Source organism: Galeopterus variegatus, unplaced genomic scaffold (genome assembly GCF_000696425.1).
Source record: "Galeopterus variegatus unplaced genomic scaffold, G_variegatus-3.0.2 Scaffold1370, whole genome shotgun sequence".
Classification (NCBI taxonomy): Eukaryota; Metazoa; Chordata; class Mammalia; order Dermoptera; family Cynocephalidae; genus Galeopterus; species Galeopterus variegatus.
The window spans coordinates 93,958-107,514 of NW_007727481.1; the positions used below are offsets into that span (position 1 = coordinate 93,958).

General features: G+C 35.5%; 1 protein-coding gene across 4 annotated transcripts in view; it reads right to left on the reverse strand.

The window, feature by feature from the left end:
- SLC25A12 (solute carrier family 25 (aspartate/glutamate carrier), member 12) overlaps positions 1–13,557 on the reverse strand; it is a 259,334-nt gene that overhangs the window by 31,514 nt on the left and 214,263 nt on the right. For all 4 annotated transcript variants that reach the window (XM_008576591.1, XM_008576589.1, XM_008576590.1 and 1 more), the window contains 4 exons: positions 8,994–9,140; positions 6,725–6,863; positions 5,946–6,039; positions 4,122–4,206 (listed from right to left, as the gene is read on the reverse strand). In XM_008576591.1, the coding sequence (XP_008574813.1) occupies positions 4,122–4,206; positions 5,946–6,039; positions 6,725–6,863; positions 8,994–9,140 (465 nt within the window). The remainder of the gene's footprint in view (positions 1–4,121; positions 4,207–5,945; positions 6,040–6,724; positions 6,864–8,993; positions 9,141–13,557) is intronic.

Genomic DNA, 13,557 nt, shown 5'->3' on the forward strand with positions numbered 1-13,557 from the left:
GAGGTTTCTGTTCAGGACTTTTGCCCATTTTTCAACTACATTGTCTGCCTTTTTCTTATGAATTTGTAGAAGTTCATTATACATTCTGGATACAAATTCTCTATGGTATAACTTATTTTTTTACCCTCTTAATGGTATATTTTAATGAACAAAATTTCTTAAATTGAATAGAGTCTAACTTATTCATCTTTTTACTTATGACTGGTGTTTTGTACCCTGCTTACAAAATCTTTGTTTATATGTAGATCATGAATATGATCTATGCTATATTCTATAATCTTTCACATAGAACGTTCCAACTGGAATAGATTTTTGTATATGGTGTGGGGTAGGGTTTTTCCTAGATGAATATCCATCATTAATTACATTTTTAAAAAAATATATAACTGGTAGAATTTCAGTTGGCACAAAAAATTTTTTAAGTAAAACACTTCAGGCAATAAAGAAGAAAATACAAAGATATAATTCCTCCTCACTTTCCTTTTCCTTATACCTAATAGGATTAGATGGAGGTAGATAAAGGAGTTGTGTCACATATATATTTGAGTCCATCTTGGAGTTTGCTCATATAATCATTTCATATTCAATAACAGTAACAACCACAATAATAATAGCAGTTAAAATTTATTGTATTCTTAGTGGGTGTGAGGTCTAATGTAAGTGCATTTTCTTGTATAATTCACAATAATCTTATTAGATGTATACTACTATCTCCATTTAACAACTGAGGAAAAATAATGGAAAGATGTTACATAATCAGTACCCACACTCTTAACCATTGCCATCCTCATAACTTCTTTCTAATTCTGAACTTACAGATTCTCTATCACACACAAGTGTTTTCATAACAATTTTCATAGGTTGAGATAAGAACAAAACATATGTCCTTCCTATTTTATATTTGAGTTTCAAGTAGATTCCTATAGGGGAACACTGTATATACTAAATGTAAATAATTATGTATTCCTCATTTGGCAATATCGGGAAAATTACAAGAGAACCAAATCAAGATATCTTCCAGATGTAACAAGGGAATAGTTATGATTAGCATTACTCTAATTTGTGGACTAAAAAATTTTTAAAATGGAGTCACTAGAATTGTAATCTATATGGCTGACTTAGAATGCCTCATAAATATGAAATATGTTAACTGAAGAAAGGTTTTTTCAAGACAAAATTGAAGAAAATTTACTTTGTTACTTTGGTTGCTTTGGCAATTTTCATTGGTATATTTTCATATTGTTCTGCTTGGGTTCTAGCCTGTATTCCTTACAAAATTTTAAATGTTACAAAGGAAAAAGAAAACAAAATCCATTGATTCACACCATTTTACAGAAAGCAGGACATTGAGGGAATCTTGAAAATATCTGAAGGTACTCACTCTAGGAAAGGGGAAACTGAGGCCCAGAAAAACCTGTACCAGATCCCAAGGATAGTAAATGTCAAATTTCACAATGAATATTAGTGGAGACTAATTTGATTCCTTCTTCAATAATCTTCATCTGTTTCTATGAAATTCTAAAAATTATTTATGATGCCTATTGAGTTATTTTCTTAGGTGTTGTCTTTATAATAAATTACAGGAAAAAATACATTTAAAATCTTAATTTCTATTTCTCTATACCTAAACCTCGGGAAAAACAAAAAAAATGCAGGCTCTGAGGTTCTTCCTTTAGGGACAATGCAAGAATACCCAAGGCCTCTGTCCACTCTCTAGAGTTCCCAGATCCCTGTGCCATCCCTCTATTTAGAAAAAGGCAGAGAAAGTACTCCACAACCACTCTAGATACCAATCAGAAACCCAGGGAAGGAGAAGATAGTGATGGTTTTTATCACTGCCCATTTCCTAAGTATCTGACAAGACCCCTGAGGCTACCCATGCCAAACATAAAAGCATCAGCACTGCCTCTGAAGACAGGTAAATCATCTTGAATCTGTTTTAAACAGAATTCGCACCAGTAGCAGAATTACATCACCTTCCTTCCTACCTAAGAAAGAAATAAGGGGATGCAGACATAGCAAGTCAAAGATTGCAAAACAAGTTTCAGATTTGGCCTCTAGAAAAATTGCTAGGGGCAAGAGAGGTGGGTAAAAAGTAAGCAGCAGAAAAGCTAGGAAAAGAGAAAATGAGTTAAGACTTTTAAATTCAGTTTACAATCTTTTTAATAAGCTACATGAAATATTCCCCAGTTACAAATATTAAGAACACCTCCACAGAGTTATATTAATAAAGTAACACTGCAAAATATCTCCTTTGAAATGTAATTTTTCAAAGTTTAAAAACAAATTCTCACAAATGTATACTACAAAATATAAAATTAAATTCAGTAAGAGCTCTTTAATGCAAATATTTTAATATTTCCCAAATATTTAATAATTTTATAAAATTTTATTTAAAAAAAATCACTGAATTATTATCATCATCTATCTTTAAAGGATCGAGAACTTAAAATAGAAATAAACTTTGATGGCAGCAAATAAGTTTAAAAGAAGCTAAATTGCAATGAATTACAGCTACATTTTAACCTGCAGGAAGCTTTATTACACACTAAGCAAACAATTATAGTATTAACATAAAATGTAGGTATAAAATCTCTCTTTTCCATTTTTAATATACTTTATCCTGACTACAAAAGTTCTTGTCCATTATGTAAAGTAGAACTGGAAATTCTAATTAGTTTCAGGGGCAGAATCATCATTCCACAAAGCTCAAGTAGAAGACAGATTTCCTACCAAATCTTCCCAAAGTGAACCACATTCACATGCCTTGATTTTTCACTAAAACATTTGGTGAAGGTGAACAATAGCAAGCCCATCACCAGCTACTCAGCAATGTAGCAGCAATGAAGAAAAAGTAGACTTGGGCTCTTTCTGCAGCATGTCCATTTAGTGCGCTCTCTCGTTCTCTCTCGCTCTCTCTCGCTCTCTTCTTTTCCCCCTTCCCTCACATCTTCCTCATGTCTTTTAGCCTAGTATGGCACCAGTCTCCTAAAAAATTATGTGGGACCCGGGTCCCACGTCTATTAGAGCTGGGAAATAACAGGAAGACAAGGACTAGCTCTCCTGTTTTTTGGGATTTTCTGGCAGCTGGCCAATAAGGGAATCTGAACCCTTGACCTTGGTGTTATAAGGCTGTGCTCTAACCAGTTCAGCAAATGGGCTAGCCCCAAGATTTGCTCTCCTAACCCTCAACCACACACAAGCCACGTGACCATCTGCTACAACTGAAGGTTCCTGCAAATGCTACAGAAGTAGAGGTTTCAGTTTAAAACAAGATGTGTTAAAAATTTTTCCATTCCACTTTTCAAGGTAATTTCATGGTTTTTTTTTTCCCCTACCAAGATAGTACTTGCAAAATCAGAACTGGGACTGTATTAAGCTATTATTTTAATCATCCTTAACATTAAAAAAACCCACTAAACTAATATTTTATCGAAAACATAATAATAGTCAAGGTTTTCTTTCTGGTTCATTACTTAAATACTTTTCCTTTTTTCTTGTTGTAATTTATGAGGCACAATCCCAGTGAATGATTTATTTCATTTGAGAAATGTTTTGTATTTTAAAAACCCTACAGGGCCGGCCCGTGGCTCACTCGGGAGAGTGTGGTGCTGATAACACCAAGGCCCCGGGTTCGGATCCCACATAGGGATGGCCGGTTCGCTCACTGGCTGAGCGTGGTGCTGACAACACCAAGTCAAGGGTTAAGATCCCCTTACCGGTCATCTTTAAAAAAAAAAAAAAAAAAAAACCCTACAAATATCAGTTTAATGGTGCAAAGTGAACTTAACACTTATCTTTAAATGTGATGAGAAAAATGAAAGGAAAAGAATACTAATTCTAGGCGTGAGGAGGTCAAGCCCATGGATGTTCAAACTCTTATTTTCCTTATCTGAATAAGCTAAAAGAACATAACACAAACATAAATTTATTTACGCCATAAAAATATTCAGTGAGGGTGGAAATAACTAGCAGTTCTAAAAAGGTAATCTTTGAACCAAGTAAAATCTTTCACTGGAAAGTAGTTTTAAATTTTCTTAGTACTCAGAAGCTTTCAGCTTGTCGTGTACGTACTATTTCAGCATTTTTGAAGGTGATTATATTTATGAGACTACTCCTACCTGTCTCTGAAGTTCTGCCAGGTTGTAAGGTAAGGCCCCCTCTGCCAACGGGGCTATTCTCTCAATATCTGCCAAAGTCAAGCGCCTTCAGGCAAAAATATGAGAAAGAAGAAATTGTTACATACCAAGAAATTGTTACATACCGACAAACTCCTCATGCCAACATCAGCTTTCCTCAAAAAAAAAAAAAAAATCAGACTATGGTTTAAAATTATTACTTCCCTGTTCACACCAATCATTTAGTGAGGAAAAAAACCCAAAACTTAAGACCATGTTTTCTAACAAACTCCTCATGCCAACATCAGCTTTCCTCAAAAAAAAAAAAATCAGACTATGGTTTAAAATTATTATTTCCCTGTTCACACCAATCATTTAGTGAGGAAAAAAACCCAAAACTTAAGACCATGTTTTCTTCAACAAAAAGCAAAATACTCCAGAGAAATAACACGAATTCAGTAAGACTCCAGTGATAGATATTTAAAAAAATGAAGAAATAATTCTTACTAGAAGCAAAGTATATACGTTGACAATCCATACGTACTAAACGTACCCCTAAGCACACCTATTTAATGCATAGGTGCAAAGGATCCAGGGAGGATAGATACAAAACTGATACTTATTGCCTTCAAGGAAGGACACAAGGGTAGTAGGGAGCCTTTTTACAGTATACTCTTCCAAATCCTTTGAGTTTTGAACCACATGAATGTACTGTTTTCCAAAAATTTACTTAAAAAATAAGAACATTCCATGAACCAGTTAGAAGGTCACTTTAGATTGTTTTGAGAAATACCTGTTGAAAGCATTTATTATCATAAAGGAGGCTCAAAACCTTTGTTTAAAAATGTGAATTATAGATGAATGAGACATGGCCTGGTATTTCCTATCAATCACCAAAGACTGGCTCATATAGTTAGTATCATCTCCAGTTTAACAATTCATTACATACCACAAAAACAATAAATCACCTACGTATACTCAGCTTCTATTAGTCCTCAGTTCTTGGTCTGAAGCCCATTTTTCAGACATTGCTATACTTAAAGAACTACTAGAGGTGACTAAAGAAATCTGATCTCTTAATAGACCATAAGTCTCCTTTCCCACAGGTCCTGCTGGGTGCCCATGGATAAGGGTTTTTCTTTTGGATTTGCATAAGACTTTGCAAATTATATGCTTTAGTTTATAGAGCATATAAGGTTTTTAGTTTTTGGAATGTATAAAATAGAAGCATAAAACATCTGAGCTTGTCTGTGAGGGGGACTATAATGTCATAGGCATATCTCAAGAAAATGATACTTTCCAACACAAAATGGTTTGTACTGTTTAGTAAAATGATCATTTACAATGAATGAAAAAGATTATAGGATTCTTCCATGCACCTCAGTCTATTTCATAAATTTATACATTTAGGCAAATTTCTATGAATCTCTTGAAATTCATAACACCTCCAGAAAGCCAAGTTAAAATCAGTCTTTCCCCTCTCTTCTTCTCACTTCTCTCACCTTCTCTCTCATTTTCCTTCCCTCCCTCATTTCCCTCTTTCTTGTCCCTCAACTCTTACTCCCTTCTCTTACCTTTCCGCCTTTAACTCTTCCCTTCCTTCTTCCCCCCCCTTGTTCTCTCCCCCCCCATCTCCTTCCACCCTTTGTCTGTCTTCCTCTGCCTCTTTCTTCTCTGTTTCTCATATCTGCCTGTCTCTCTTTCTTGGAATTTATATAACAAATAAACTATTGTTAAAATGAACTGAAAGCACACCACTGTTTCTGTTACATGTTTTAAAAGAACCTCCCTATAATAAATATCATAAAGAATTACTGGAATACTTACCCTGATGCATTATATAAGTCTGCAAGCTGGTATAGGATATCAATTTCTAATGGAGTGACTTGTCCATAACGTATAGCACTTTGGGAAAATTCCTCTGGAAGAGAGAGAAAGAAAAAATCTTAAAATCTTGGAAGATTCTTAATTCTGAACAAAATTCTATCTTAACCAACTATAATACAATCTGAAAGCTAAAGGCATTTTATTATTGTCTTAAATATCTAAAACTGAATTTAAATACTTAAGTTCAACTATGTAAGAATAACTATGCATTTCTGAAAGCTGGTAAGAGATAAAATATTAAGGTGCTGATGAAACAGCAAATACAGATATATTAACTTCAAAGATAAAACAATCTCTTTAGAATACCCTTTCTTATCTTGTTTATTCTCTTTGGTCTCCAGAGTTACAATATAAAAGAATTGGCTATTCTCCATTCATCCAAAACATCCTGCTACAATTCACGAAAAGGAATAAGGTTGCCCATCTTTCTGTGGCAACTCCTTCCTAGTACAAACAAGCTGCTGCCACAGTGCCACTGACCTGTTTGACAGACTGGGCCAAGGTTCTTTTCAAAACCGTCAAAGCCACTTTTACATTCCTGACCTCAGCAACCCATTAAATCCACCTGGATTTTTGAAGCCCAAGTGAAGCATTATGTACACATGTTAACATATTTTCTAGATCTGGCTTTAAAGTGGTAAACTTAGAACACCTCATGCCTAGGTGTGGAAAAGTCAAAATGCTGAGATTTAAATCAATACGTATTTTTAAAATCTTACCCTTTGTGACTTCAACATCTTTCCTTGTGCCAGCTAGAGTGCTATATATCTTACGAACAAGCTCCATGTTATTCAGTAAGGAGTTAAATGCATTGAAGTAGGAGAAGCTAACCTGGTGTGAGATACTTCCTCCAGCTGCCTAGGAAATGAAAAACAAAAAGTAAAAAAAAAAACAAAACATGTTTATGTACACTGCACTTTTCTCAAAGAGGATCCAAAGGAGTCGTCATTATTAAAATGATTAACAACCAGTCCATAAATACAAGGAAAGTATCATACTGAAACACTCAGTGCATTTCATGCCCTTAGGGAAGTTTATGTAATTTAGATTTTAAGGAAGAAAGCAACATCTGGAAGTTGGACTTCATGGTTCATCTATCTATAAGGTCAGAAACAACAAATATAATTATCACAGATCAAAAACAATGGTTATTTAAACAGGATTTTCAAGACGCTCAACTATGGAACTCCTACTAGTCCTAGATAAATGAAACATCAATGTACAATATAAAGAACATTTTAAAAATTTCTCTTTTCTCACATACATACACAAAAACCAAGTAGTAACTTTAAAATTTAAGACTATTTCATTATATCAACTTTTCCTAATCTTTTTTTTTAAAAAGCCATTGTCATAATTAAGATACTTAACAGTCTGTGCTGGACTCTAAATCTATATCATGAAAAGTACAATTACCAAAAACTCCAAAAAATTTACACAAAATCTGGAGAGGATTTATTCACTATTATCTTCAGTGGAACAGCACAAAAGAGGCTTTCAGATGCCTGGGATGAAGGGCAACGTGGCCTTCATTACCTCTGCAGCGTGAAAGGTAATTTCTCCCTCTGCCCACCACTTGGACATAAACTCAAAAGAGAATATTTTTCATAGTTTGCAAAAGCCTAATTTCCAAGCCAGAAGTCAGAGGAACCCATACGATTGAAAACATTCTCTACTAAAAACTCAAAGAAATGCTTATGGAAATACCAGAGTGATAACCATAATCAAAAAAGTCTTATGAATAGTGTAGGTAATCATGGGCAAATGCATCCACCCCTACCACCCCTCACACACATGCCTTAACCCAAATATAGACTATATTTCTGTTAACCTGAATTTGGATAACAGTGACCCAAAAGCAGGACTCAAATTATTAAATATATTTCTCTGAGGATTGGAAATGGTTTTTGGTAAATTGAGGCTATAACAGGTCTATCTAACCCAGTTGGAAAGGATTAAATGGGTCCCCTCACCCTAAGCTACTGAGTGAGCCCTTCCCTTTAGGATTTTCTTTCCTTCTTCCATCCTTCCTTCCCTCTTTTCTTTGTCTTCTTCTTTCATTTTTTGGAGTATGAAATGAGGGTAAGGGGGATTGGTGTCAGAAGGTAAAATGTGTAGGAGAAAGTGACATCCTCCATGTTCAAATTCACTGAAGAAAAAGAACAGAAGTTGATCTTTCTACCCCAGTCTAAATCAGGGATAATGATCTTCAGCTGAAACAACAACAGCACTCATTGGCTTCCCTCCATTCAAAATAAGAAGTAATCAAAAACTTATACATAAGTACAATGCATGAACAAGAAAACGGGTAAGTGATGAAAGTTTTACCACTCTGTGTGAGGAAGTGGATGACATGAGTTTGCTATTGATTACTTTATAGAGATTAGCAGTTTGACAGAACAAAAAACTGTCTGGTGCATACAGACTGAATGCACAGGTGAAGGGGCAGAGAGGAGTGAGCCACAGAGGCTGATGGGCCCACATTTCCTCCATACCTTCTGCCATTGTCATGGTTATTAAAACAGTGCAGAGTCCAGTGATGATCCCACCAGCAGACAGCACCCTGAAGGCAACAAAGGAAGGAGCCACCCTTTTAGCAAAACCTTGGGAGCCTGGTGGGGTGGAAAAAGGCCAAAATGAAGGCAATAGTGTCTGGCAGAGGTACTGCCCACTGAAAAAAGTAATTGCTCACCCTTATCTACGAACTCTCTTGTTTCTCTTGAACTGGACTCTACAAATGGAAACAAACAATTCGGAATGATACGAAAGCAAGACGATGGCTCTGAATGAAGTTATAATATAGGGAAAGACCACTCACGATCACCTCTACCTCTGTTATACACACACACACACACCCATTTACCTTCTACCAACCAAGCAGGAAGTTTGAATAGTTGAGAATCATATGGGTCCAGGGAGGCATTCCAGGCCCCAATGGTTCAAAAGGTTTGAGGAAATAGAAAGTTAAAGTACTTGCTTTTTACTTACTGAAACTAAATTCTCCTCAACAAAAGGAGTAAGCATGTGAGACCGAATGGTAACCATGATGTCACTGAAATCCAGACCAGAAATCACGCCACTTTTGTTTTTGTCTTTCAGTGCAAAGGCTTGTCTTGCATGTTCCAATTGTAGCTCCTGGAGAGAAAAATTAGAAATAGGGCACTAAACTGGTTAAAAGCACATTCCAAGCATACGTTTTGGAAAGGAAGAAAGGACAGACATCCTCCCCTACATGTACTTACTACAGAAACAATGTACAGTTCTGAATTTACAACAAAACTTTTAATTTCTTTTAAGAAGCATGTGTTTTCTTGAAAATGTCCTACGTATTACTCCTCAAGAAAACAAATAGATCAGAACATAGCAATAAAGAAAGGAAAAAAAGAATCTTCAGATTTTACTTGAAAAGTTTTCATCACTCAAAACAAATACAGTATAATGTTTTCAGTGCTTTGTTTCAGACTTTAAAATATACAGTAATTATTCTCTCCTGCTTGAAGGCTTTCCTGACATCCAAGAGTACTTCTTGAATTAAGAGTTCGAACTCATTTTCAGTTTTTCAATTTTAAATGTTGCAATCAGAGTCTCTCTCTCTCTTTAGATGAATGAGAGTTAATTTTTTCAAACAATTTTAAAAAATGAACTCAGTGAGAAACTCTACCAACTGGTAAGTACAATAATTAGTAATTCTAAAATGGAAGTTACAAATAACAAACTGCATAAGTAGTGTTCAGCTATCACTCTTTCTGGCTTCAGGCACAGTTACTCATAAACTGTAAAATAATCCAGAATATCTCTGAACTTTTGAACTAGTGGGCAGCCAAACTTTGCAATAAGTGATATCAATAAAAACAACAAAATGTGCCAATATTCCCCCTGAATACTATATAAAAGTCAAAATCAGAGCACTTCTGCCTTGGGGACCCATGACATAATCTAAATAAACCCATTAACACAATTATGATACCATTGAGTATCATTTTCACACTATTTGCAACTCTGGAAATATCTATGTATGTAAATATTATTCAAAGATAAGATTAAAGTTATAATTTTCACTGCCATTTGTTTATCAAAGTCTACAAATCAAAGGTTTGCTTTATTTTATTTATTTATTTTTTTCACAATGGTTGCTTTACCTTTTTCCAACATTTAAAACAGTTTTTAAATGTTTGTGATATCTCAATGGTAATTTAAAGACATTAAAATTACTTTAGCAGGTTTCTGTGTTATAACATTTATTTATAATAATTCATTAAACTATGCATTTGTTTTATGTGCTTTTCTGCATTCGTATGATATTTAACAATAAAACTAACTTTAAAAATTTCTTAGCAGGTTGATGGACACAAGTCTATCAAACTTACTAAATCATGCAATAGTTTTTTAACTTAAAAAAAAACTAAATGGGCTGCCCCGGTGGTGCACTGGAGAAGTGCGCCGCTTGGGAGTGTGGCGGCGCTCCCGCCAAGGGTTCGGATCCCATGTGGAGACGGGTTCCCACTCACTGGCTGAGCATGGTGTGGGTGCAACACCGAGGGTTGCGATCCCATTGCCGGTCCCCAGTACGGGCGTGACACCAAGGGTTGCGATCCCGTTACCAGTCAGTAAAAAAGACAAAAAAGGGAAAAAAAATAAATAAAAAAAAAAACCTAAACGATAACTTTGAGGAAATATCAAAACAAAAAGTATCAATATAAGTGGAGAAACAAACAACTGATAAATATGTATGAAGATAAAGAGTACAAAATAAACAACCAGCATGATTTGACAAAGTTTTTCTCTTTTATTCCACTCTTCTACTTCAGTAATTCCCCCTAATTTACTCCATCCTCCCATCATCTACACTCCAACCACTTTACCCTTCAAATAGAGCAGAACGTTTTCACTTCATTAACTTAGTTAAAAGTGGTCCCAACGGCAAGGATATTTCTAAGCAACATTAGAAACAGACACAGGTCCGCTCTCAGTCTTGTATACCTTTCCCTTTTCTCACTCCTCCTTTGTTTTTCTTTCTTTGTTATGCCTTCGTTTTCCTTATGCATATGTCTTAATCTCCCAGAAACATCCAATGGCAACGTGGGTACAATTTAGCCTTATTAATTATGCTCAGCACTAAAGAAAATGTGAATCTTTATCTTAAACATGGAGCAGAATGTTCATTGAAACAGTAATGTTAGAAGAACAGATCTTCAATCAAGGGTTCAGATCCCCATACTGGCCAGCCACAAATAAATAAATAAATAAATAGGTTTTCTGTTTTCTATAAGGTCAACAGTTGAAGGAGTCTTATTTTTCTTTTAAGGATTATATATTTAAAGTATCGCAGATTAAATTACAGAGTGTGTGGGACTGGCTTCCAAATGATCCTGTGGAAGGCAGGGTTACAAGTACAGATAAAACAAGAATGGTCAATAGCTGTTAACTGCTGAAGCTGGTTGATGGGTATGGGGGGGTTCATTACACTATTCTCTCTACTTTTAAACATACTTTAAGTCCTCCAAAATAAAAAGTTTAAAAAATTAAAATTAAAGATTTCAAAATGAGCTAAACAAAGAAAAAAAGAAGCTCCATACATAAAGCTCTCAGTTTACATAGTACAATTAAAATATCAGGGTATAATAGAAATTGTAAAATATCTTCAGTAAATGCAAGGGAAACAACGAGAGAAAGTCATCTTTGGAAGAGTCTTAAAAAGTGCTAGTTAGAAGGACATTTCCTTTTATAAAAATCAGCTCCCAAATGCATAATATTTTCAACTTTTCAAGTTTGAGTATTTTACAAGGTGAGTCAGAAAGGCACTAACAGTGGAAGTGTTAGAACAAGCACAGGGTTCTACAAATGCTCACACGTAAAGGGCATAGATTTTAAACCTGTGACTACTCTAATGAAAAACAATACTGCAGGCTTATGGAAGGTAACATAAATAAATCCTGGTTCTGGATTTAAAGGGTGGGTGGCTGGGTAGATAGGGGAATCAAGGGAAAGAATGAAGAAAGGAGATTATGCTAAGATAAAAATCTTACACACTTGAAAATGAATTTATCTAACTATGAGGTGAAAATAGCAGAGCTTCATTTTAAACCTGTGACTACTCTAATGAAAAACAATACTGCAGGCTTATGAAAGGTAACATAAATAAATCCTGGTTCTGGATTTAAAGGGTGGGTGGCTGGGTAGATAGGGGAATCAAGGGAAAGAATGAAGAAAGGAGGTTATGCTAAGGTAAAAATCTTACACACTTGAAAATGAATTTATCTAACTATGAGGTGAAAATAGCAGAGCTTCAGGAACAGGGTGACTTTTGATGAGACTGAACTTTTACATTTAACTCCACTGTCTTCCAAAATGCCACTCTCCACAAAAATCACAATAAAGGAAAAAAACAGAAAACAAAACAAAAAAAGAACAGAAAAAAAGAAGATAGCAACCACATTTTTACTATTAAAAAGCAGAAGTGCAAATGACAACTGACTTAGTAGACCCAAGAAAACTAAAAGTGGGGAAAGCCAAAAAGCAATCCTATATACATGAGAAAACCCCCCAAAAGACTCAGAAATTGGTTGCACTGGTAAGTGACAGTGAAGGTGGAGCAGAAAACAGGAGGCTTAGATGGAAGTCTGTTTAAGCAGCAGTTAGTTACTTGCCTTTGTCCACACAGCCAAGCCTCTACCCTTTCTCAACCCTGGAAGAAGACTGGAGGTTAACTGTCTGGAGAGTTTAACTGGATCTCTGGGCTAGTGGAGACTAGGCACAAATGAGAGGGAGAATACAACACTGAAAAAAGGTAGTAAACTGAAAGTCCATCTCCATACTGAACACTGAGACCTCCAACCCTCTTCTCTTACTCAGCAACCAAAATGTCAAAATCCAGATCTAATATTCCAGACGAAAGACCACATAATTCTTCTCTGATTCCCCAATCCAAAAGAAATGACCTGAACATTCAGACATTAGAGGACCCCCAATAAAACAGCCCAGTCAGAGAACTTTACAGTAAGCTCCAAAGTTAATAAGTCCTACCATGAACCCAAAGCTCCCAATAAGCTCTAATCTTAAATCTGAGCAGAGGACCATCAGACATGTGATAAAAGCCACTAACATGAAAAACAGAGACCCAAACAAAAAAGAAGAAAAGAAACTTGGAGGAAACAGACACTTTGCAGGGAGAAGAAAACTTTTTTTAAAACCAAAAAATCCTGGAGAGGTGAGAGAAAATAGTGCATCCGTGAAACAAGAACAGTATGCTATTTTTAAAAAAGTAATATTCAGGGGCCGGCCCGGTGGCACACTCGGTAGAGTGCGGCGCTTGGGAGCACGGTGGCAGGCACCGAGGGTTCGGATCCCATATAGAGACCGGTCCGCTCACTGGTTGAGCGCGGTGCAGGCACAACACCGAGGGTTGCGATCCCATTACCGGTCACGAAAAAAGACAAAAAGAAAAAAAAAAAGTAATATTCAGAGAATCAAAAGAGCTCCTGAAAATTAAAAATATGATGAAGATAAAAAACTTAATTGAAGGTTCAGAAAAAAACAGGAAAGAACACTAAAT